Genomic DNA, 25,241 nt, shown 5'->3' on the forward strand with positions numbered 1-25,241 from the left:
CTTTGGTAAAGTCACCAAGGAACTGTCACTTTCCAAATGCCACAACACTTGGGTTGTAATTACTTGAGAGCTTTGCCATGGTAAAAAGCTTGCTTTCTCAAGTCTTCACAGCCCATGCCATAAGAGCATCTTCTCTTCAGCAAAAACTAATATTTCATCTTTTTTCCTAGTTTCATCTTTTTCCTGCTTTAAAAAAATACACCCCCCCCCCTCCCCAGTTTGCTTAAAATACCCTATACTAAAGACAGGTCTTTAGGAATATAAAATTCCTCTTTGTTAAATTAAAGTGCAGAGCAAGAAGGGTCAGCAATGAGAAACAGAGCCAACCAAAGGGAATAACTAGGGCATAAGCAGGGAAGGGGAGCCAATAGCACTGTGGCTTTTTTTTTCCCTTTTGTACTAACCCTGGTTTTACTTTGCTGTCCTGTCTCTCCATTCTACCTTCTCTTCATTTGTCTGTTTAGCCCTTTTCTTTTTCCCTGCCACACGACCTGCAGATACAACAATGTAATGAAATGCAACTGAGACACTGATTTAACTAATTACTGCTTGTCACATGTGCTACCCAAGCCCATGTTCTCCATTGCCTCATTCTATCCTAGCTCTGAGAAAAAACACGTTAACTCAAATGTCAGGCTTAAAGTGATCTGGGTAACCCAAGATGTGTGAGGATATGCTTTATGTCAGCACTGACAGTAGGGTAATATCAGTGATGCAGCCAGTGACAAGCATCTCATATAGGCTACACAGACTCACATCTGTAACCTCAAGTGCTCCCTGAACACAAATTTGTTGCATGTCTGGATTGTGCTATGCAATAAGGCAGTGACATCTGGTTGGTGTTTTCATTTGCAACTACTGCAGAAATAATTACCAGTGACAGCACATATACAGCATATTCCTCTTCACTCTGCCAGGTAGTTGACTGATGCACAAGAGGCCAGTGTGACCTGAAACAAATGGTGAATCCTGCCAACCAATGGAAAGAAATGGTCAATTTTAACATATAAGTTAAAAATGCTTCTGTGAAGATGTTGGGCAAATATATTCCACATCTGAAAATGATGGAAACTATATAAAGATAAAATCACTACTGCACTGGAGCAGAAATGACAGCTTTGTCATTCCATCTCTGAGCCTGCCTACCACAGATGAAGATGAAAAACCCTTTACACAAGTCAGATAATGGTGCAAAACTGCAGGGGTTGATTGACAGACTGGCAGGCTTTCTTATTTTCATTTTAGTGAAACAGAGTGGGCAAACATTAACTTAGAATTGTCCCATCCTCAGTTTGATCCTGGTTGATTGGAATGTCTCTGCCTATAAAGATAACAGAATTAGTAGCCCATTAGTTAAGCAATCATGATTTCTATTCAGGGTCCTGTACTATGATTACTTTTCCAACTCTGACAATCTTCCCAGAGCAGAGAAGGCAATATGATGAATATCTCGCACAGGTTTGTTCTTTCAACTTCTTCCTGCCAGAACAGCAATGCGTGTATTTGAGGAGCACCTTCCAGTCTCCCTCTATAACTCAGCAGTTAAATTCATGCCAGAATTCCAACTACAGATAACCAGATGCTACCAGTTGCTTTGCAATGTTTTCCAGTTAATGATTTTCTGTCAAACCATGAGGACATTTCAAATATGTATGATAAGGGCTTGTCTCGGTCTCAGTGCTAGTCAATCTTTCCATTAATTACTTGCTGTGTGAACTCCTGAGTGTACTTCTAAAAGTAGCAGTGGGTACTGAGCTGATTGAGTCCACAAGCAGTGACCTGGTTTTACCTGAGACAGAGTTAATTTTCTTCATATTAGCTTGTATGGTGTTATATTTTGGATTTGTGACCATACAATGTTAATAACAGACCCTGGTTTAGTTAACAAGCAGCTCTTGAACATTGTTAAGGCTTTTTCTGCCTCTCACCTGCCCCACCACCAAGGGGGCTGGGGGTGCACAAGGAGTTGGGAAGGGACACAACTATGACAGCTGACCCCAAGCGATCAAATGGATATACCAGACCACATAGTGTCATGGTCAGCAACTGAAAGCCTGGAGAAGAGGTAGCAAGTGGGGCACATTCAGGGTGATGATGTTTGCCATCCCAAGTCACCATTACGATAACAGAGCTGAAGATCTGCCTGTCAGTAGGAAATGGTGAGTGAATTCCTTGTACTGCTTTGCTTGTTGCCTTGTGTTTTGTAACAAAAAAAAAAAATGTTTATTCTATTCCATCTGTTGAAACCCGGTTGGGGAGATTTTTTCTTTATCTATTGTAACTCCAGAAGGGAGGGGGTAACTGCCTTCTCTGATAACAGGCCAGCTGTTAAAACCGGGTGGGGCATTGTTTCTTATCTCTGTTCACTCTTCCACTACCCCCATGGAAATATCTTCTGTTAATGGACCATCAAAGCTCACCAATGGCATGACACATTTCATCATCCTACTGTGAGCTGCTCCACCCAGGGAGGAGGAGCCAAATCAATTCCATCAAGAGAAAAAGGAGTCACAAGTGTCACCAGGCACTCCGGTGTTCCCACGGGACTCCCAAAGGAAGACCAGGCCCACTTCGGAACCCCTGGCTCCACAGGACCATCTCTGCTTCCAACAGGACCACATCTGCCACTCCAGGAGGGCTGACTTTGGACTGTTTCCAACACCCTGACCAACAGGGCACCAGGTTGTATTTCTGACTCTGTCAGGGTTTTCTAGGATTTCTTGTTTCTTTGTTTCCTTATTCTTTTATACTACAACATTTGTATTTTTAATATCCCTAGTAAAGAACTGCTATACCTATTCCCAAAATCTTTGCCTACAACCTTTTAATTGCAAATTTATAATAATTTAGAAAAAGAGAAAGGAAAAGCTTACATTCCAAAAAACCCTCTGATCTTCCCTAGCAAATACCTGTCTATCTAAACCAAAACACTTGTGTGCAGTTTTTGCTTTACCTATTAAAGTGTCTTTATCTCATTCCATGAGTTTTCTTACTTTTATTGATTCTTTCCCCCTTCCCACTGTGGCAGGGAACGAGTGAGTGGCTGTGTAAACCTGAGATGCCTGCCAGGATTAATCCACAACAGTAGGATTAACAGGGTAAGAATTCAAAACAATTTTCCTAAAATGGAGAAATTACCCCAAATCACCATCAAAAAATCTGCAAAGACAAGCATGATATACAGCTGTTGGAATGAGAAATTAAATGCTGCAATACAGTGAGTGACTGGCCACCCGGCAGCTCTGCAACGGGACATAGAAGTTACACTGGGTCACAAACTGGCAGTGAGTCCAGATGCTGTTGTGAGAAAGACAAGCTTTATCTGTAAACAAATTATATATAAGTAATGGAAAGTGCTTATTCCACCCTAATTTGCACTAATCAAGATCTCAGCACAACTCTGCTTTGGGACACTGCTCTTTAAGACTCCAGCAAGCTGAAGACTGCCCAGAGGAGAGATGAAAACGTAATTGGAGGTCTAGAAAACATTACTGCAAAGAAAGGCTAGGAACTGGGCTCAGTGAGGTTGAAAGAAGAGAATTCTCAAGGACCAAATACGTTATTAGTTCTCTAACATGTGAAAGGCTGTCAAGAGAAAGCTGATCAGCAGTTCCATCTGGAGCAAGACATGAAGAAGCAAGACTGAATTATAACCATGAAAAATTTGTGAGAGATAATACGGAAATTTCTGACCCAAAGAATATGAAAGGAGGGAATGGATTGTTCAGGGAAGCTGCAGAATCATCTGAAAGGAACAATTTCCAGAAAAGTTAGGCATCTCTGTTGAGTAGTTGGCATCCACCTGCCTTTCTCACAGCAGATGAATGGAAATCCATTCCAGTCTTCGGGGCCACCATCCTTACTACCTCGTGCCATGGTCCCTGCTGGCCAGTTGTATCTCTCAGCCAGGTTTACTCTAAGTTGGCCAACCAGGAGTATCTGGCTTAGATCTAAAATCTGTCCAGGAAAATTTTAAAAGTTGGAAAATCAGTTCCCTCTTTTATGTCCTGATCAAAGGCCAGCGTATGCATTTCCCTTGCCACAGCAGGCAACATTGTGTTGATAGGATCTGCCTGTCTGACCTCCTCCCTTTTCTGTCTCAAAACTAAAGATATAAAAAATAACATGACATTGTACAGGAGGGAATAGAGATCTCTGAGGTCATAAAAAAGCCACCTAGTTCCACTTAAAAATATACTAGTTCTGGACTGATCACAAATTAGGACAAAAAACTACAGTGCAGGATATCTGCTTTACTGCAAAGTAAGTTGGCCATGGATTTGCATTAAATTACTTCTCTCCCTGGGGCATGTGGTGGTGAAGTCCAATGCCTGTCTGTTTCTAGTGTGCTGAATACAATGATCTGGGACTGAAGGTTAGTATTACAGCTTCTGTAGTCGTAACTTACAGAAGCATGTCAATGAATATGAACCAAACGAAATATATGCAAAAAAAAGGCAAAGCAAGAGGTTGAGTTCTGCCTTTATAATAAATTGCTTTTTAGAAGGTTGACTGCTTAACACACTCTATTAACTGATTACAGGCAGCCTGCAGATGTAGTGTCAGAAAAGTGACTTCTGCATGGTGTACTTTTTGAATTCTTGAGACTGATCTTTTCTCCAGAGGGCAAAATAGTAACATCTTTTTTCAGTCCTTCAGAGATGAGCACTGACTCCATGTCTTCACTTGGTCCAAAGAGAATTACTAGATGCTTGAGACATTCAGCTGAAAAAAATAACAACCCAGACTGACTCTAAAGTGGCTTTACTATTTGGCAAAAGAAAGGCAGAGGGATTGTAAATTTTTATGCTGCTTCTGCAATAAGAATAATAAACAAAACTGTACAAAATAAGATAAATACCCTTTTGCTATAATTTGGTTATGCCCTCGAGTTACGTAACAAAAACAGAAACATGCCACAGATATTTGTTGACTGTTTTAACATGCTATTCCTACAGTATTGATGTTTTGTCAGAAACTGCAATTTCTTTCAGTTTACGTAATTCTTCTAGCAGAGCTTGCTGAAAGATTTCTGCATTGATTGTAGATATCTTAACCCACCTAGGAAAAATAAACATGGGCACTGAAAAGTTGATTAGAGACAATTTTCACAGGAAAACTCAGGCTTTGTCTCCATAAAAAACTGCATTGGCACTTTAAATTCTTGTAGCTCAGTGAGTAATCTCTGTTGCCTTTTGATGGTTTAAATACTTACTGGCTTGTGAATTCACAGTTGGAAAACCACTGAAGAAAACAAATGAGTCCTGAATTTGTGGGATGCCAAGATGCCACCAACTCTGACACACTGCAAGTTGTTTCATTGTTTTCAAGGCATCCAGCTTCCTACTATGTTTTTCTGCTGGAATGGTTTCACCCTGCATGTCTTCTTTCCTGGGAGTGGTGTGGTAATGTCAGCTCATGCCAGCTCCATGTGTTTCTGCTTCAGGTAGAAAGGAGAACTACAGGGACAGGAAGAGCATTCATGCTCTGGAGTCTTTAACCCATGCATGAGGACTAGGAGCTTGATGTCATGAGGGAATGAGAGATCAAGACATGGTCATCAGGAACAGGGCAGGGAGAGGGCAGAAGCCATGAGGGGATGCTCAGCTGCAGAGCTGTGTGGTCTGGTGTGGAGATTGGCCCCTATGATCCTGCAACAGGCGGAATGTGTCAATGTCTCCCATTGATAGCACAAGAGCGCTTACATTTCACCCGACTAATCCAAGGACGTACTTGCCATCCCCACCCACAGCCTGGCCCCATCCAGCCATCTGGTCCTGCATGATTTCTTCTGCAGGCAGGGGAATGCCATGGGAACGCCAGTGCTGGGATGCTCACACGCAGACACACACTCGCACACACATACGCCTCCAGCCTTCTGCTTCCTGTGCTCCCTTGCATGCTCTTTCTTTTGTCAGTTCCACTTTCTTCCTCAAGCCGTGCTAAGAATTTAGCAAAAGCTTGTGGGTCCTCTGTGCTATAAAATTAGGTCTCTACAGGTGCCAGGAGAATTCTGTGCTTTGGCATCCAAACAGCTTCATCTCCAGCTAGTAGATAAACTGAATTTCCTCTGAAGTTAGAGCACTCTCCATCTTCTCTTCCCCAGGATCGGCTTCCCCTTAAGGCTGTAGAATGCAGCACTGAACCACTCAAAAGAGTGTTAGAGAAATCCACTGCGGACACTTGAGAAATCCTGTGACAGCACTGTGAGGCAGATAAGCAGAGGCGGGGGGAGAGAAGAGAAAAAAGGAATAGCTTTCGGAGACTGCTTGGCAGCAAAGTCAGCGCTTGAAATATCTGTGGGGAGTTTGAAAGCATTTCCTAACATCAAAAATAGGAAGAAGAAAAAGAAATTTTGATCAATGACTTATTGCCCTTGATCTAAGCAAAAGAATCCTAGCCAGTCAGAAATAACAGAAATCTGTTTCATTGTAAAGCTTAAGTTTTCTATGTTTTGACAGCTGGGGCTCATGCTTTCGGCTGGGTAATTTGCCAGCCTTAAAATATTCATAGCTGAGTTGCCAGGTTTTTGTCCTTTCAAACTGAGCTCTAACGACGAAGTAGAAGGTGCTGGAGAGATTTTAAGCATGAGTTTTATGCCCTAAAACAGAATTTTGTGGCCTGAGTTCACATGACCAGAAAAAGAGGTTTCCAATCCCTGGCCAAGTTTCTGGTGAATCACTTGCTGGTCACCGAGCCAAGATTCACTTTCTGGAGCATGGGAAGCAGTGGCTCATTTGTGATGAAGACAACCCCCCTGCCTTTGTTGAGAGGAAATGGATTAACAGTATGTATTCTGTGTACAAATCTTGAGAGAACTGAACTAAAATATTTCAGACTAAAGCATCCTTATCAAGAAACAAACTAGAACGCATTACACTGAAAAGTCATAACTGTTTCTGAAAATCATCAGCGAAATGCTAGTGTTGGTGGCTCCTGGATCAACTCAGATGTCTTACAGAGTACTCAGGAAAATTAGTGTGACAGAATTTATCCTTTTTGATGCAAACCTTTAGATTACTATTCCAATGTTGTTCCTCTTAATGCTAAGAATTCAAGTCAGGCTCTTCTGGTCTTGTGCAATTTTTTATTGTTATGTCTTGGACTATTTTAATTTAATAAGTTGGTTGTTATTGTTTCATTTCACACCTGTGCAACTTAGTGGGCTTTCTTAGTTGAACATAAGGGAATTATTTTTCCTAAACTGAAAAATGTTAAATAGTTTCATTTCTGCTAGGAAGACTGAATTCATCTTCCAGAAACTCAGGGTCAGCCTTATTGACATGGCATCTGAAAAACCTGCTTGCATCAACTCTGTCCTTAGCTTCTTCTACTCGTCACAGGTGACCACTATTGTTGTCACATCATTTTATATCTACAAAGTCCTTGCAAGTGCTCAACACTTCATTTTTGAGACTAATCTTTCATTTTATGGATAAGGAATTAAAATTTCTTTGGGGATATGAAGTGATAAATCCCTTTCACTCAGGGACAAGTTAATGTAAGATGAAGCTGCAATGCAGAAACTAATAGTAAGTAAAAACTGAAAGTGCTTAACTGTGTAGGATCTGGTTCTTCAGGCAGTTTCAGGCTGACCATCTGATAGCTTAATTGGACAGCTGTAATAACTAAGGTCAAAGAGCATCTCAAGACTTTATGAAGACAAATTTCTAGAGGGCCTTTGATCTAGTCTCTAACTCTACATAAAGCCAAGGTGGGTGACTAAGTGTGCAGGCAGGAGGCCTGCACTGAGGGATACTGCCAGGTAGGACTGGGCACTGGGCTGCAATTTAGGAGAAGGAAGAAAAAGGCACCAACAGGAACAGGGAGTGGTAGAGAGGGAAGTCTCTCTGGTCATGTCTATTCTGGCATAAAAGACAAGGTCAGGATTTAGCAACAAACCTTGTCTGCATGCATTAATCTTTGTGGGTTTGGCTTGTATCACCTTCCTGCTCTACTCTGCACTGGGGCAGCCTCACCTCAAGTCCTGTGCGCAGTTTTGGGCCCATGATATAAGAAACATATAAAGCTATTAGAGCATCCAAAGAAGGGCTATGAAGATGGTGAAGAGCCTTGAGGGGAAGTCACATGAGGAGCTTCTGAGGTAACTTATCTCATCCTGGAGAATGAGAGGAGACCTCACAGCAATCTACAACTTCCTCTCTTCCTCATGAGGAGCAGTGCAGGGGGGCAGGCACTGATCTCTTCTTCTGGTGCCCAGTGACCTGAGACAATGGCCTGAAGTTGTGCCAGGGGAGGTCTAGGTTGGATACCAGGAAAAGTTTCTTCACCCAGAGAGTGGCTGGGCAGTGCAACAGGCTCTCCAGGGAAGTGGTCACAGCACCACTCTGACAGAGTTCAAGAAGCATTTGGACAATGCTCCTGAATACAGGGCGTGCTTCTTGGGGTCATCCTGTGCAGGGTCAGGATGATTCTTGTGAGTCCCTTCCAACTCAGAATATTTTATGATTCTATGAACTAGCACCCTTCCAGGACAACACAGGAGCATGGTTTGTGTCACACCACTTACCAGGACTGTTCTTGATGAGCACTCTAGATGTAGCCATCCTATTTTGGGCAGAAAAAGAAGCTCAGAAGCACGGACACAAGTCATGCAGGGACATTTGCAGGGCCAGAAAACAGGCCTTGGCTTGTTCTATTTTGCAATGTAGTTCTCACACCAGCATCATGCCAAACATACTGTATAATTTGAGGAATTCATTTATTTTGATCAGGACTGATACTTGAGAAAGTGAGTGAGACCGGTGAAAACAGACAGATGTTTACTGATTCAGTCTTTGCATGCAAAACTGTTGGTGTGTGTTCAAAGTAATTTTCTGAAGATGTTTCTCTTCTTATCTTAACATCAGGAAACAGCAGCCTAGTGTATTTGCCCATTTGTTGTGACTTGCTAATCTAGATCCTCTATATATTCCAGGGACACAGTTCTTAAATTTAAAGCTGCAAACAGACTTGTTCACTCAGCATACTTGTAAGAAGTGTTTAATTTTACACTGCCAATTTTCAAATATTTCAATATACTCTGGCTAGGTAAAACGGTAAGGAACTGCTGTAACACAATGATGAATTAATGACTTGCTTGATAGTGCAAGTTCTTATTTTCCTCTCTGTCAGTTCTTGGGCCAGACATTTTGGAAGAGTTTAATCAAAATCTTCATCAAAAGCCAAGTGAGTGGATTTTAAAGAAAGTTTAATTACAGTGGTCGAACCACCCAGCATGATTTGCTTGATTTGATTAACATAATGAGGAGCTCATTTAATGAGAAATGCATTAATTCATTCAAACAAGTGGTTTTATCAGTGGTATTAAGCATCAACCCAGATTATGTACAGCAGAAACTATTACAGCAAAAATTGAGCAAGGTCAAAGCAGTAGTCATACCATAATTACAAGCTCTCAGCTGTAATCTACCAGTTGAACTTGGTTAGTATTCACCCTGCTCAAAAAAGGAGAATCCCTATTTTAAAACACCCCCAAACCATACAGTTTTGCTCCAATTCAGCTGAGATCTCCATCTCTTTCCTTCAGATGTTCAGAAGATTTGGGAACTGGGACTCAATTTTTTGACTTTCAGATGGCTACACATGCAGATATTAATAACAAATGACAAAGAGCTCAAAGGAATCTTGCTACCACTCCACAGCTTCAAAGGAAATGGATGTTGTCCATTTGCTCTTTATCTCTCTCCTGACCCTATGATGTCTTAGGGATGCTCCCATCCCTAACCTGGCATAGACTGACCTTGGTGAAAAGTATTTTACTTCTGGGGAAAGGAACCTCCTTTCTGGGAAAAGAAAAAAAATCGCCTGAAGTGTGAAGTATTTGAGAAAAAGAAGAGTCTCCTTCACACTTTCCTTTCTTCCACTGCCTTCTTCAGATACATTTCACACCCTATATTTCAACTTCCCTGTTTCAGGACCCCTTTCTGTGGGCTTTGCACAGCACCCTTCACCTGGACCCCTCACCGGCACTCCTTCTCTGGTGCTCCCTGCTCTTTCTCCCAGCAGCTTCCATTGCTCTTCTCTCTCCTCTGCTGCCCTGACCACGTTATCTCTTTGACTTGTGCCGTGCTCCCTCACCTTTGCTCAGGCCACTTGTTATTCCTGCAGTGTCTGCGCTGCCCCTGCGGGAGCCGCCTTTCCTGCTGCTCCCTACTGTGCCCATACAGCATTGAAACCTCTTTGATTTTCAAGTGCTCTACTTCTCAGCCTGCTTGGCTGCCAGAGTACTTTCCAAGTACTGTTGCACAGTGGACTTAAGCACTGTCTACGGCACAGTTTTTCATCAGCTCCCGTCAGCAGCTGGGAAAGGAGACCATGCTCAGAACTGTTCCCTAAGCAGACAGGAGGCTGGTCAAGGAGCTGAGATGTGGAGCACAAGCCCAGTTGCAGATGGGATCCCCCAGGATTAGATGCATACCAACACAAGTGAAGACTGGCAGGGAGGCAGAATTTTACTTCCTGATTAAGTCAGTAGGAATATGACAGTAAGACACTATTATTAGGGTACCTAAATGAATGTAAGTACTAAGGTTTACCACCTGCAGCTTTGGAAATTTGGATCAAGATCTTCAAGAAATAAGCTGAAGTAGAAAACTAGAGATGTCAAAAAATAGACCTAAGGATTTATTTGCTATATTACTAGAAAATGAGCATGAAAACCATTCATGCTGATTTGAAAACCATAATCCTTAGGATTCTTTCTGCCAGTTGCCTTTAAACCACAAGGAAATGAGTAAAAGTTGGAATTGAAGTCCCTCGATTTTGGAGAAATCTTGAGATTTGTCTGTATGTGACTGCTGCACACCAACAGGAACCCGTGATACTGGCATATAAATGTTTGCACAGGGGAAAGCATTAACAGTGATGATTGCACCATGCAGTCACCAATGCTGTTCCTGAGGTGAAGTTGATTCCATCTTGGAACAAGCAACAAGAACAGAATACATGGACTCACTGCAGAAGCTGCCCCTTGGTGTCACATTTACTACCCCTAAGTGGAATTGATGTGGGAAATCATAAAACATAAATTTTTAGAAGATCATATCTTAAAACACTTTTCCCCACTACCTCCCAACCCAGCCTTCAGGCAGACAATCAACATTACTAAAATTATAATCTGAAGAAAATTCCCCAAGGATCAATATATCTCACCATACTAGAGCGATAAATGCAAAAATTGCAATTTATCTCCACAGCCCTCAAAAGAACCATGAAAAACAATGGATCCTCGTCATGTCCATCCCTGAATGCAAACTACTTCTTTTTATGTGCTATGTGCCATCTGTACCATAGTGAACTCACACGGACAATTCCTGCATAAAAGAAAACCATGGTTAATAACAAGAAAATGTCTCCTAAATCAGTTATTCTCTGATCATTCAGCCTTTTTACTCAATGGTAGCCTACAAAAGACACTGGAAAGACTAAGACAGGATTAAAGTTAACAATTTCATGGGACACCAAAAACTGTTGATTCTAACAACAACAACATTGCTGATTTTATGGCACATTACAATTTACATCACATGTGACTTGCTAATCTCAGTTTCTCAGGAGATAATTACCTGTGCATTTCTTCCATCCTGTGTTCAACAGAGCTGAAGACCTTATTACCTCTCCTCTTACTAACTTCCCCTCTGTTCCTTTCATCTCAAAATACCTGACTGATTAATATAATGAAACTGAACTCAGAAAAATTGCTTCTGATCTTTGCTTATCTGAGAGCTTGCTAGCTATGTTCCTCCTTCTGTTTTTTGCTTCTCGATTTTGTCTGATTTTTTTCTTATTACATGCACTGATAACAGATACTGATATTCCCTCTGAGTGTTATGATACCTTTCTATTTACCAAAAAAACTGCCCAATCAGCCTTCACTTTGAAAATATCTGAAGTCCTGTTACAGATATGGTTCCAGTTCTGACTCACTGATGCCTTTCTGAGTAGTTATATGGCTTTTATTCTGCCATTATCGAAGCTCTCAACTGCTTCAAAGAAATATTTGGACTTAGCAAAGAGTAATAACCCAACTTATCTGGCCAAACATCAGTCACTATTTCTAAAAGGAAAGGAAACATTGCTAATTCAGATCTTTCTAAAATGAAAGTGAACTCTAACAAGATTCAGGAATATGTTGTTCAGCCAGGGCAGTTATGTATTACCTAATCGAGTCAGAAATGACATTTTTTACTGTCACTTCTCTCTGATACTTCCCATATTTGTATACAGAGAGAAAAGTATCTCTCTGATACTTCCCAGATAGTGAATTGGTCTTTGGCAATACCCATTGCAATGGTGTTGTATATTATCTTCTTCTCCCCTTCATGCATGGAGTTCAAAAACCTATTAACTTTCATTCTCTGCATCTCAATTCGGTAACTTTAAGCTGAAACAGCTTGGGAAGATTAACCAGTATCTTAGGACTGTGCTCGATATAATGTTGCCTACAGACTTTCAGTGTGCACTACCACATGAATTAAAATATACGGACCTATCACTTAATGTGATTTAGGAAGTAATAAATAAGCCAGTACACAATGCTCTGAGGAAATGCGCAGCTCCACCACCTCCTGCCAAATGTTATTCCCTTCCTTGGATTTGCAGAAGTAGCAGGTGTTGTTCTGCTTCCACATGCAGTCCTTGACGCACATCTGAGAACTGTTCTGTAAGCAAGGACCTAAATGTCACATCCAGGGCAGAATTTCTACACCCTTCTTCTTTCACCAAAATACATTCAGAGAAAATTCAAGACAGGATTAAGGAAAGCATTTTAAAACTTGTGTTCCTCATTTTTTGCAACTAGGGGTTATCTGTGGCCCTGAGCCCGTGTGAGACCTGCCACCTCAGCATTACCATGTACAAAGAAACTGTTTACTCCATACGTGTCTGTCACCATGGAAAAGCTCAGGGAACATACGGAAAGGATTTTTTTCAGGTTCAAAGGAAAAGCAGGCCCCCACATCTCTTCCTCCTACTCAGATACAAACCAGGATCTTGCTCTGCTAGCTAGTAGAGAGATAATCTTCAGCATTGATATATGGGAACTCCTGACACGATGTAAACATTTGGTAAAAGCAAAATATTTGCCAAGAACCTAAAAAGCTGTGAGCTTAAGACAGCTCTCCTCGCTGGCTTTCCTTAGCAGGTTGTGCCAGGGAACATGTACCCAGATATCATTCCCACTGCTGCCTCCCGAGAGACTGACCCTACACTACACTGTACCTACATCCCACCGAGCAGTATCCGATTACCTTCTTCTCTTTCGGCTGTGACACTGCAATCAAAGTTTCTTGAAGGAATTGAGATGTTCCTGGAAGAGCAAAACCGCTCCTACCAGGCAGGAGCCAATGTTTTACCGTGCCCGAGGCACGGGCTGTGTGGCCAGGCCGCCGCCAGCCCTGAGGCGCAGGGAGGCAGGGGGATTCTGCCTGGGCCCTCCGGCTCTGAGGGCCAAGAGCCCGCCACAGCACCTCGCTGCATCACTGCAAATCTGCACATCTCGGTGCTCATCATTGGAAGAAACATACAAATTCAGCCCATTCAACCTTGTTTCCCATCTGCGAGCAGGTGACACGACAGCAGTGTTGAAGATGGTGGTGGGGAGAAAGATGAAGCGTGGAAATAGTGTGAGATGAGGATGCCCAGGCTGCCTGGCGATGGACGCCAGTTTTGGCAGGGCGCCTCCTCAAGAGCCCTGTGGGAGGGCGGTGCGGCAGCAGCAGGAGGCCCGGCAGAGGACCGGCAGCCCTTACCTTCTCGTTCTTCCTCTCCTCGGGTTTTCCGGCAGCCCCGGGCGCGGGGGGCCCGTCCCCGTTGAGGTGCGCGGCGCTGACGTTGGGCGGGGTGATGGCGGCGGCGGCGGAGGTGAGCGGGATGAGCGGCCGGGCGCCCGGGGCGGGCGGCTGGTGGCCGTGCTGCGGGGACACGGCGGGGTGAGGCCGGACGGCCGCGGCGGGCAGGCGGGAGGGAGAGCTGGGCGTCCGCAGAGGCGAGACCGTGGCCGTGGGTCGCTCCGGGGGCGGCACTGCCGGGTGCGCTGCGGGGGGAGCACAGAGCGCGGTAAATTGCCCTCGCACGGCCTCCATGGGCCCTTCAGGGCCAGAGCCCCCTTGGGCAGAGCACGGTGTCAGCAGCACCGTGGGGTCGATCCCTGAGGGACCATCCACATAAAGAGTTGGCGTCGAGGATCCTCGTGGGCCCCTTCCAACCCAGAACGGTCTGTGAAGGTGCCAAGGCCCGATGGGGACATCAGCTCTGAGCCTTTGCCCAGGATATCTCACCCTGCAAGTGTTTTTGGCTAATTCCCCTCCTGGCTGCAGAGCCCTGTCCGAAGTCACCAAAATTGGCTTGTTCCCCGCAGTGATGCCACTGGGGAATGGCACTCACTATCCCTGCCCATGCCTGGAAATAAATACCTAACCTAAAACTGCCTTTTTAAAATACATTATCTCGTTCCAGCTGAGCTGTTTTCTGCACCCCCCCAGGCCTATCCTAACGTGATGGGTTTTGGAGCAATGGAACACGGTACCTAAGGGGTTAACCCAGATGATCCACGCTGACCCTGCAGACAGCAATTACAAAAGGAGGTCTCTTGTTTCAGCCCTAACAAAATGATCAACATCACATCACTGTGCTGCAGGGGATAAATTAAGCAGAAATCCACCGGAGGATTTCTGAGCTCAGCCTCTTCTCTGCCAGTAAAGTCCCTAAGGGACTATGCCGTGCCTTTTAGTCTGGCTGCTCTTGCTAAGCAAACCCTGCCTGCAAGCAGTGGGAACCAGGAGTTAGAGCTCGCCCATTTAACAGTGACTGTGACACACTGATGAGGTGACTGTGACACACTGATGAGGTCAGCTCCCCAGGGATTCCAGAGCATGTTGCATGCTTCAGGATGCAAAAAATGTGACAAAGCTCTGGGTCCATTTCCACAATAATGTTGTGTATGACTTCCAGCTTGGTTGATTGCTTAGGTGTTTTCTAAATACAGCTCCCCTTCAAGTATGTACAGCCTAGAAGCTGAGTCCATACTCAGACATTCCCTCACATAAATGATTTAATAATAGGACTGGCTGAAAAGTGCCCATTTCGTAAATGCTTTCAAGGTTTCATAATCTTGTTTAGTTCTGTCTCAGTGCAAAATTTGAACCTCTGAACATTTTTCTGAGCACAGCATGCTCACTCACCCCACAATAGCCTCTATTTTGGTCAGGTTATTCACCTGGGATGTGAAAACATAGAATGTGATCATTGCACTGTTCTCTTGCATGGAGAACAGCTCTGGAAAGCCATCAATTCCCTTGATGAGCAACATGAGCCAGTACAGCTTCATGGTTGGTCTGGCTGAACTACATCCATTCCTGACAGAAAACTTTGAGTCCGGCAAATCAGCTTTTCCTTGACCAAGATGCATTTTACTGGAAAATTTCTGACCCACTTTGATCTGTCATTTTCTGACAAATTCATCTGAAGGACAAACTTTTATGTAGCTGGAGTTCACTCGATCTGTAACTAAACAACAATGCTAGTACAACTCAAACTAGTTTCTGTTCCTGTGGTTATCAGTGGCACCCATTGGCAGGGATTAGATTGATAGAGTGCCTTTAATCATACTCACTACACCAGCTGAGCACTCTTGTCAGGAAGGAATTTCATCTCCCAGTCTTCCACCCTATTATCTGATGTGATACTGAACATGATAGGCCAGTCATCATCAGATTAGCACCTCCAAAGTTTGTATGATTCTCCCTCACAGTAGCTCCTTTACTCTATAACATCTTTTTTTACTAATGTTTATAGCAAATCAGCTACACTGTCTAGCCAGTCTGTAACTTGAAACCACTTTACCATGTAGCATGAGGAAGGCCCTAAAAGTTGTTATTACAGACACATTCAAGGCTGTTTTTATTATTAAGTTATCATCTTCCCCTTCCAGGACTACCAAGAACATGCACTGAAAGTGCAACTCACTTCCAGAAAGCCAGGCAAGGTACCTGCTAGTTGTCTGGAAGTGATTGCCTCCTGATTTTCCCATTTGGAACCTGAGTGATGAGCAGCATTGCTATGAGAAATCTAATTTTTGGGGATGGTTAAGCTTGTAGGATCTAGGTTTTGAACTGTTTGTACGGAGCAATGGCTGTCCTAAATTTAGAGAGAAAGCATACTAATGGAATTTCTCTGCATGTATCTGGATGCAGAACACTGATTTGATAATCATATTAGGTACATCACCTCTTTCTTGTGTTTCCAGACACAAAGGAAGCATAAAACATGAGAAACAGTAAAAGAAATGGCCTGAGAAAATCAACTCCGAGCAGAGCTCTCACATTTTATTCTGTAGTTTCATCTACTTACTGTTACAATGTATGCCTTTGCTCTGGGATCTCTGGATCTGGGTTGTGCTGCATCAAACATGCTATTAATTAGCAATGCTCACTGAAGGCTATTTTTGTTCTACACCATTCATATTTAGTTTTGGGTGTATTCCTACATTAGTGGTCTTGTAGGAAATTGATTTGTTACTCATGTATATTGCAAGCCAAAAGAAACGTGATTTGAATACTGTGCCAGCTTGTCTCTCTTGGAAAGCTTTTCCAAAAGTCACTGCATTGACCTGTCCTGCAGCGGCTCTGGTCCACAGGATGCTGGTGAGGACAGCCATTATGGAGACAATTACTGATAATCATGAAAACTTTCTTTATTTATCCTGGCAAAGGTTTATTTAATTAAAACAACAGTTTCATGAACCTTCTGGAAAGGTTGGAAAACTCTCTGCTTAGGCAGATTTGGAACAGCTCTGTGGTCCCTAGATCACCCTGCCTGCCAACGCTTTGGCACTTTAGCGACCTAGAGAAGCAGTCATAAATCAGGGAAGCTGCTGGAGGTGTGGAAAGAAGGTGTGGGGCATGCCAGGCCTGTGGGGCAGAGCAATCTGTCACCTTGGTTTTAGAGGAGTCACCTGCCTGTTGACATGGGCACAGGAGGCACCAGGGGCACCTGAACACTTCCTGAGCACTTCAACCAAAAGGGGATATTTTTGCCTTTGCACTATGGGAGCAGGAGACCTTTTGGAAGGGTGACTTGAGAGGAAAGCAGCACTTTCTGAAGTGGACAAAAAGAGGGTAAATGGATTATTCCCCAGTGTGACATGGATACCATGTAAAGCCCTGCACTGTTTGTTGAGCAGAGGAGTCTCCACTGTTTGAGACTGAGATTCTCAAGTATTTGATTATGTTTTTTTCCTTTAGTCTGGACTGTGTAGGAGGTAAGATTAGATGGTCATAATGGTGCCTTCTGGTTTCAAAAGATATGAATTCATGATTTACTCTGCAGGGCATTTCTCATTTGTGTTTGCTCTGTTTTGTATCTAAGACCTCAGTTTTCAGCAGTCACAGTCATTACTGATCTGCCTTTGTAAATACAATGGCTCACATTGCTATAAAATATCAGAAACAAAATGTTTTAAATTTTGCTATAAAGTTCCACCACAGGATTTACTTTTACTTTATTCAATATCAGAAGCTGTTTAACATCAGGGAAAGGGGAATAAATTGTACTCTAGAAAATTGTGCTGTACATCAGAAAGGGAACCTAGAAAGAACAGAGGCCCCCTGGTGCAAGAAGCTCTTATTCTCACTTCAAAAAGGTGGCAGCATTTTTCAGATCTTTTGCTTTCCCACTAACACGGGGTCCCGTTCTGCCTAATAAATGCCTTTCATCCCTGAAGCCCAATGAAATGCTTCTTAATTTCAAGGCATGTATTACTTGCTCTGCAATAAGGGCAGTATTTTTTTATCAGCAAGCCAACCGGACTCGGAACTGTTAATCTCCTCAGTATACAGAGTGCTTGCTTTCACTCAGATAAATTGTATAAATATTTGTAAACACTACAGTCTATTTCAGCTGTAGAACAGAACAATCTGATAAACACAACGTGGTTCCCAGAGATCAATAGAAACCCATAAATATTACAAGCAAAGAAAACATACTCTATCACCAATGGATAAATTCTACACTGGCTGGGCTAAAGCGAGAATGCAAGCTGTGGGGACAGGCACATTCTCGAGGGTTGCACTCGAGGGGTCCCACACCAACCCTGCCAGGGCAGGAAGCAGAGGGTGAGCACTTACCCATCTGCAGGGCGCTGCGGGGCTGGCTGCCTGGCTGCTGAGCCGAGTACCTCAGGCAGTTGTTCAGCTGCGGAGAGGCCGCCTGCAGCTGGGGATGCGTCTGGGGAGCAGTGATGGGAACAACTGGCCTGACAGCCGTGGTGGCATTGCTGTGACCAGCCACAATGGGGTGGATGGCTCCTGGGGCTACTTTTGTTGTTGGAGCTCCTCCGGCTCCGCTGTTCCTGGGCTGCCCAGCTCCCACTGGCACCCTGCATGGAGACAAGTGCACAGTGTAAGCATGCTGCAGAGGCCTCAATACCCAATCACAGTGCTGATAAGTACCTCCAGTTACTTAGGGGGTTTAACATGATACCCTATCAGTTGTTAAAGTAAACTGGGGTGTAGATATATAGTTGTTGTTATAGGACCCATTTATAAGCGTGCTGGGGGAGATATTTTCACCCCTTTATTCTACAGGACGAGCTGCAGGGTAAAAATAGAAAAGATAATTTTTCTCATCATGTCTTTTATTACCCTACATTTCTGTCTGAATAGTTTCTAGTAAAATCACAAATCTTAATTCAGAGGAAATAGGTATCTCCCAGATGTAATTTTGTGTGCCAGAGGCTATTTCATGGAGTGATAATTAAAACAGACTCAGAGATCTTTTCTTTGGACCAAACCTGCATACAGCCCTACAGGGAGAAACAAAGATGGATAACACCAAATCTGTGTGTGGCTATGGAAGGAGACTGAGAAGCTGCAGACTTGACTGGGCTTGGCTTGGCTGAACACTCACCCTACTGATGTAACCAGCTGTAGCTTAGACTTGCTAAAGGAATGCAACAGGGACAGGAATGCAGCTGACCTGAATGAAAAAGAAATCCAAACAGTTGTTGACACCTCTCTCACTTCTCCCTTTTAACTGCATGTGTAATTTGTATTTCACCTGAGTGGCCAAGGAGCTTTTTCTCCTATGAATTGAGTTCATCCTAAGGCATGCCTTGATCCTCTTACTACTGAGCTAAAAACTCTGACTAGTACAGAAGAGCACTTAGGAAGACAGAAAGACATCAATGGACAAACTCAGCTGCTGGTGAGCAGCTCTTTCTCTGTGTTTCTTACTCAAGTTCCTGAATAATTTCCTTCCCCAGCTGTAGATGCCATGAAACGGATGGGTCATTTTGTGCTGTTTTCTTCTCCTGGGCTTCTTCTTGTGCCAAGGTCCTCTTCCAGGAAAGGACAGCACAGAGGATATGAGGCAGAACAAAGTAAGGTGGAGGAAATGGAAATGAGACAGTGCAAAGGTTTAGCAAGAGAGGAGAGAATAACAGAAAAAGTGTAAGAGTCAGTTATGGGGTATGGAACTGGGAGAAACTCTGGGTTCCCAAGATTGCATGGGAAGACAGAAGAGAAGAGCAGAAAGGTCTGTTGAACAGCTTGGTCTGGTTCAGAGAACATGGGTGACAGAAGAAATAACCCTAAGAAAAGGATGGAAAGCCAAAAGAGTGGAATTCTGATGGAAAAATACCAAAGCACAGGCTGGAGAATGTGGTCCAAAAGGGTAAAAGATAGCTATGCCTTCTGCCCAGTCCTCCCTCCCCCTAAAGTCACAAGAGGAGAGACAACACTGTGGTGTCATTGACTTGACTCATCTCATGGTGCAAGGTTTGACTGGATTACATTTTGCTAAATATATCTGATTTTTTATTTTCTTCAGGTTTTTTTTTTTTTTTTTTTTTTTTTTTTTTTTTTTTTTTTTTTTTGATAAGTGCCCAGGTTGGGAAAAGCTGGGAATCCCACCAGATGGAAATCTTGACTGTCTGTCATCTGCTGTGAAGAGCTGGCAGGGTTGCAGGAAGGTTCAGCTGGAGCTGGCTTGGCCATCTGCACTAGATTGAGTTTGCCAGAAAAGCACATCTAACATTAGTCCACTGAGACGTGTGTTCAGGCAAACATGCACACCAACAAGTACAGAAACTATCTGTGACTCCAGCAGAGATTGATAGATGTTGGATGTGGCAAATTTTCTCTGCTGCCCTATGCCTGTCTGTCCATCTAAAGAGTTTTGTTCTTTTTCCCTAATGCTCCATTCACATGTGTTTTGGCAGCTTATAAATCTAGTTCAGTGTTATTAAATTCACAATTTCTTTTCTTTGGGTTTTGTAGGGAGTGGCAGAAAAACATGTATGAATCTAATCCTATGCTTTTCTGTCAAAGGGGAACAAAGTATGTTGAAAGTACTGCAAATAGGAGATTTTGTTGCTATCAGATTTTTATTGCTGTTCTCAGAGTGATTTATATGGGAACTTAATTAGCCCACAGGATCATAAATATAATCATAATGCTGCTTTCAGGTTTTGTGGAAAGCACTTTTGCCCTTTAGCACTTCTCTGCCTTGTTCTAGCTGTGACATGCTACATTTAATAAAGTCTTGCTGATTCAGATAACCGACCCTTCAGCACAAACTTCCTAACTAATTAAGAGCTGAAGAGGCAAGGAATGAAAGCAGCCAAGGGGGTCTATAAAATAAGGTAAATTCATTTAGGTTGATGAACACTGAAGAACCAGTGAATCCATATTTGGGGTTTCCTTACTGAAATGCAATATTAGGACTGTCTGCAGGCTTAGTTATTGCCTTCTGATCTGTTCTTAACTTTTGGTGTTACTCAAAACATGTGCTACAGACTTGACATAAACTTAGATCAACAGAGCTGGATCAATTTTTCAAGATCAACAGTGTCTGAGTTGTGAGGTGCCTTTCTTTGGAGAGGAGTCAGAGATGGAGACAGTGTGCATGTGGCAGGAGAGACTGAGAGCACATGAAAAGGAATGAGTTCAGTTTACAAATCCACAGTTGCTCTAAAGGAGATATGGGATACATATGCCGGCATTCACCTGCAAGGAACGCACCTGGTAAACAGTCTGGGACACAGAGATGGACTTTCTTCTCAGCTTCTCAGATTTGATTTGGTATTGTCCAGTACTGAACTCTGACAAATGGCATTCCTCTCCAAAAATGCCATTCTTTCTTTTTCTCATCTGCTGCAACTGAGGCAGTAATTTAACTGAGAGTTAATTTACTTAACTCTCCTACCCCTTTGGAATTTGAACTGTTCAAACATTAGTCCAGATCCAAACTATCTCAGATCTTTGCTTTAAGAAGAACAAAATCGACATGAAGAGCTACTAAAAAGCAAGACACAAGCATTTCCTATTTTGTTGGATGTCCAGTAGTTTTTTAACAATAAAATCATTAGCCAACAGATTCTTTACAATAGTAAAACCTGGACCTATCAGAGGTTATAAATGCCATCATCTATACAATAAGTGCAATCTCCTGAGGACATGGGTAACTCAAATGCTACAATCAGCAAGTCTCATTACTGAAGTCCCCAGTGCCACCAGAGAATTTCTGGAAGGGGAATGTGATTTAAAAGCAGACCTACACTGCTTTCAGTGTCATCCAGAATCCCTCTTAGCCCCAGCAGGGGCCAGTGGTCCTCACCTTGAAACAGGTGTCACGTAGTTGCCTGGGAAGACACCGGACATGCCACTCCTCAGCGACGTGCCCTTGAACCAGCCGTCCTGGCACTTCTCAATGACCCGGTACATCTCCCCTTTGCGCAGCTCCAGCTCGTCGTTCTTCTGAGGCTTGTAGGCATACAGGGCCAGGTAGCTGTGGGGAGAGGTTACACAGGGAGAAAGCACACACATGACATCAGCCACCACCTGTCCTGCTCCAACTCCAGCCCCACAGAGCAGAAAGAGACCAGAAGCACTGTTCAGAAGTTAAAAAGGGACATTAGTACAGGCTGCTTCACAAACAAGGAAGGGCAGAGACTGGATTCTAGGCAATAAGGGAATAACTAATCAGAGTAAAAGGTAAATTAGAAGTTGATGAAACATCCTTCTCACTCAGGGCACAACCAAAGCAAAACAATGCCATAAGGCAGCACCGAAGTTAAGGACTTAGCAGTAGTTTCAGAAAAACACAATTACAGTGACAGCCTGAGTAACAGGGGCTCCGGTAAGAGGGCTTTGCAAATCCTGACATCTGGAAGAAGTATATCTTCAAATACTCCATGCTGGGATCCACCTCTGTTGAGGTGTTTAAGAAGAAAATTTTCTTACAGGTAGGCTGTTTCGAAAGCTCTTTTTGCAGCTTTCTCAATGCTATTTATGCTGGTCAAGTTTAGAAACAACACACAAAGTGTTCTGATCTGGTACAGTAATTCTTGTACTATGTTGGTAAAACAAAAAGTGAGAAAGGGCCACATTCTGCAAGGGTTTTTTCATTTAAGTAAGTGAAGTGGTAGAATTTGGTTTTGGATGTTTTGCGTGCAAGTATTCTAATAAATATTTAATACAGGTTCCAATATGTAGAACTTTTTATTTATTTAATTACAGCTTTTTATTTAATCCCTTTGTTTAGAATCTTTCTATTTATCTCTCTTTTGTTCTTTTGTTAGTACTTCAGGGATGTGTCTAGTGTTGTGAAATGACTACAGCTTAAAATCCCTACAGATTCTCTCTCTATTTAGAGAGATTCTTGTTGAAAATTAAGAATGATTGCTTGCACTTTGGGAAATAATGGGAAGTCAGGATAGAATAGCAAGAGTGCACACACAGAACAACACTTTCTTTGTAAATACCGGATTTTTTTATACCGTCACTTATCTACAGATGCAAAAAGGGATTTCTGGTAATTCTTGATCAAGGTTGTCCCTTCTTGAGTTTTTTTTATTTATTTGTGATTTACAGGCAGTGAAGTAGATTAAGAGAAATGGGAAAACAGAGAAAGTACATTTACACTACAAAGTGCAGCAGAATGCTCTTAGGCTCAGGGGTGGGTGAGAAGAGGTTTATGGCCCACCTTATAGCAGTGAACCAGAAAAAACCACAAAACTATAGCAGTTGTGATTGTAGATTTTCAGCCAATAAAAATGATACATGACTTTTTACTTCTGCTCCCCAGGAAATATAATTGAGGAATAAATCCTGTTATTTTTCTTGATTCTACTTCTTTATTGTACTGTAGATTTCCTTATTTTTGTTCTGAAGGTAGTAAATAAACAGCAGTAATGAGCAGAATATGAAATATTTGGCCTTGGGGAATCTTAGGCTGATGTGCCTGGCTCTGTTTACCACGTTCATGGGGGTACAATGACCTAATCAGAAACTGTATTTCATTAGTCAACAGATGGGAGAAACCACCCTGTGCATCCTTTTTTAGCCTATATGATCAGGTGGTCTTAAGCAGGTTTGTAGCTGTCCACCTGACAGAAAACATGAGGCTACATATGATCTGAAGAACACATTAAAATGTGTCACCCTGACAAGAAATAAGGTGTCATGCTTCAGTGCTAATCCTTCAGCACTGTGTTCTGCAAGGACATAACAGAAAGTGCTAGACTGCACTCACTTAAGGGAGCAGAATGTGTGGCTTTGACTGTCCCTTTTGAAATTGCTGCTTACACAGGGCTCAGATTCAGAAGCTATGGGTAAAGCAGGGGGTCAGGGATGGAACATTTTAGATGGACTCACTTAGCCTTTTTCCCCAAGGGGTGACAATGTAATGTAATTTACAGGTGGAGATTCTGGAAGAAGGTGCAAAGAAAATTACCCTAAGTGGATTATAGGATGTTGTGCCTTGCAGCCATCTCCAGATCTCCTATTAATTTCTTTTTGTTCTTTCCTACTAGCTTCCACCCAGCAAATTCCCCCAAATCAGCTACCAGTAAGTCTGACTATCCAATATCACAATGCGCCTAAACATCCTCTGGATAGAGTATTGAAATCCTTGCAGAGACTAAAAGGTGTACAGCAGCCCAGCACTGACACCACACCAAAACAGACCAGTCTGTCTCTGGCTAAAGTGATGAAAGCTTGTGTGTGACAACCATATAGGGTGACCTCGGGAAACACAAGTGATCAGCACTTTCTTTATGGACCAGCAATCCCACCTCCTGTGTTTGGGGGTAGTGAGGGTGCCCATCCCTGGGGGTGTCCTCTTTAGTTGCAGAAGCACAGGTTCTCCAAACCCAATGACAGGTCCAGCCCGAGTCTGCAGTCCGCCCTGTGGGCAGGCATAAACTCCATTCCTGGCGGAGAGGCGGCAGCAGGAGAGCTGGGGGGATGTCTGCTCTCATCCATGGCTAAAAACAGCTTGATTGCAGGCAGCTTCCCTCCCCAGAATTTGTTTCTGGGTTTTTCCTCTGGCATGAAATCAGGCCTATTGGTCCCATTTGCTTAAGATGATTTTGCCTTAAGCCAAAGTCTTTGGATTTGGACACATTTCACTGTTCTCTAGATTTTAGGTGTGAAACTTCACCAGCTAACTCTGTAGAGCCTAGAATAAAGTGTTAAAACAACAATCTGAAATCTTGCAAAATGTAGTATCAGATTATTCTGGGCTGTGTGAAACAGTGAGGCTAAGGGTTGGGAGTGGGATCTAGAAGAACCCAAAATATTTATTAGAAGTTCCCTTAAAAAAGGTCTAAGTGTGAAGTGTTCTTGGCCTTGGGTAGCTGCCTGTGACTCTGCTTACAACGCAGAAGCCCCAGGGCTTTGTCTAGAGTTACACCTCCCCACTACTGCTACAGCTTTAAATTAATGCATCCTCTTTGACTGGAACTTGGCTCACAAACGCAGAATGACAGACCGGATTACAGGGCTGCTTCACAAGGGAGATGACAGGAGAAGCATGGGAGGGAGAAGGGGAGGCTTGCTGAGGCATGGAGTCAGGGGCATTGCCAGAGAGCTGGAAAATGTCCTGATTCAGCAACTAGGTACTTCAAATATTGCCAGTTACAACTTCCTAGTCAGGGCAAAGCTTGAAATAAGCATGTGCCCCACTATGTGCCACACAGGCCATGCAGGGTAACCACAGCATCATGATGAGATCTCTCTGTGGGGCATTCAGGGATGTGTGGCATCCCTCAGGTAAGTAGCTAAGAAGAAATTTGTTTAGTTCTGATCCAACACACCTATTGTTCTTAGAGAAGATCTCCTCTAATATTTTTAGGATTTTGTGGCTTCAGACCTTGTTTTAGCTATATCATAAAACCCAAAAATGTGTGTGTGTGTGTGTGTGTGTGTGTGTGTGTAGTT

At 43.1% G+C, this 25,241-nt stretch overlaps 1 protein-coding gene across 1 annotated transcript in view; it reads right to left on the reverse strand.

Moving 5' to 3' along the window:
- The window catches only part of SH3RF3 (SH3 domain containing ring finger 3), a 244,886-nt gene that overhangs the window by 21,976 nt on the left and 197,669 nt on the right, over positions 1–25,241 (reverse strand). Inside the window, exons 6-8 of the mRNA XM_083855859.1 lie at positions 21,637–21,807; positions 18,147–18,397; positions 13,773–14,056 (exon numbers count right to left, since the gene is read on the reverse strand). Of these exons, the coding sequence (XP_083711985.1) occupies positions 13,773–14,056; positions 18,147–18,397; positions 21,637–21,807 (706 nt within the window). The remainder of the gene's footprint in view (positions 1–13,772; positions 14,057–18,146; positions 18,398–21,636; positions 21,808–25,241) is intronic.

The sequence above is a fragment of the Zosterops lateralis genome (assembly GCF_965231275.1).
Source record: "Zosterops lateralis genome assembly, chromosome: 2".
Classification (NCBI taxonomy): domain Eukaryota; kingdom Metazoa; phylum Chordata; class Aves; order Passeriformes; family Zosteropidae; genus Zosterops; species Zosterops lateralis.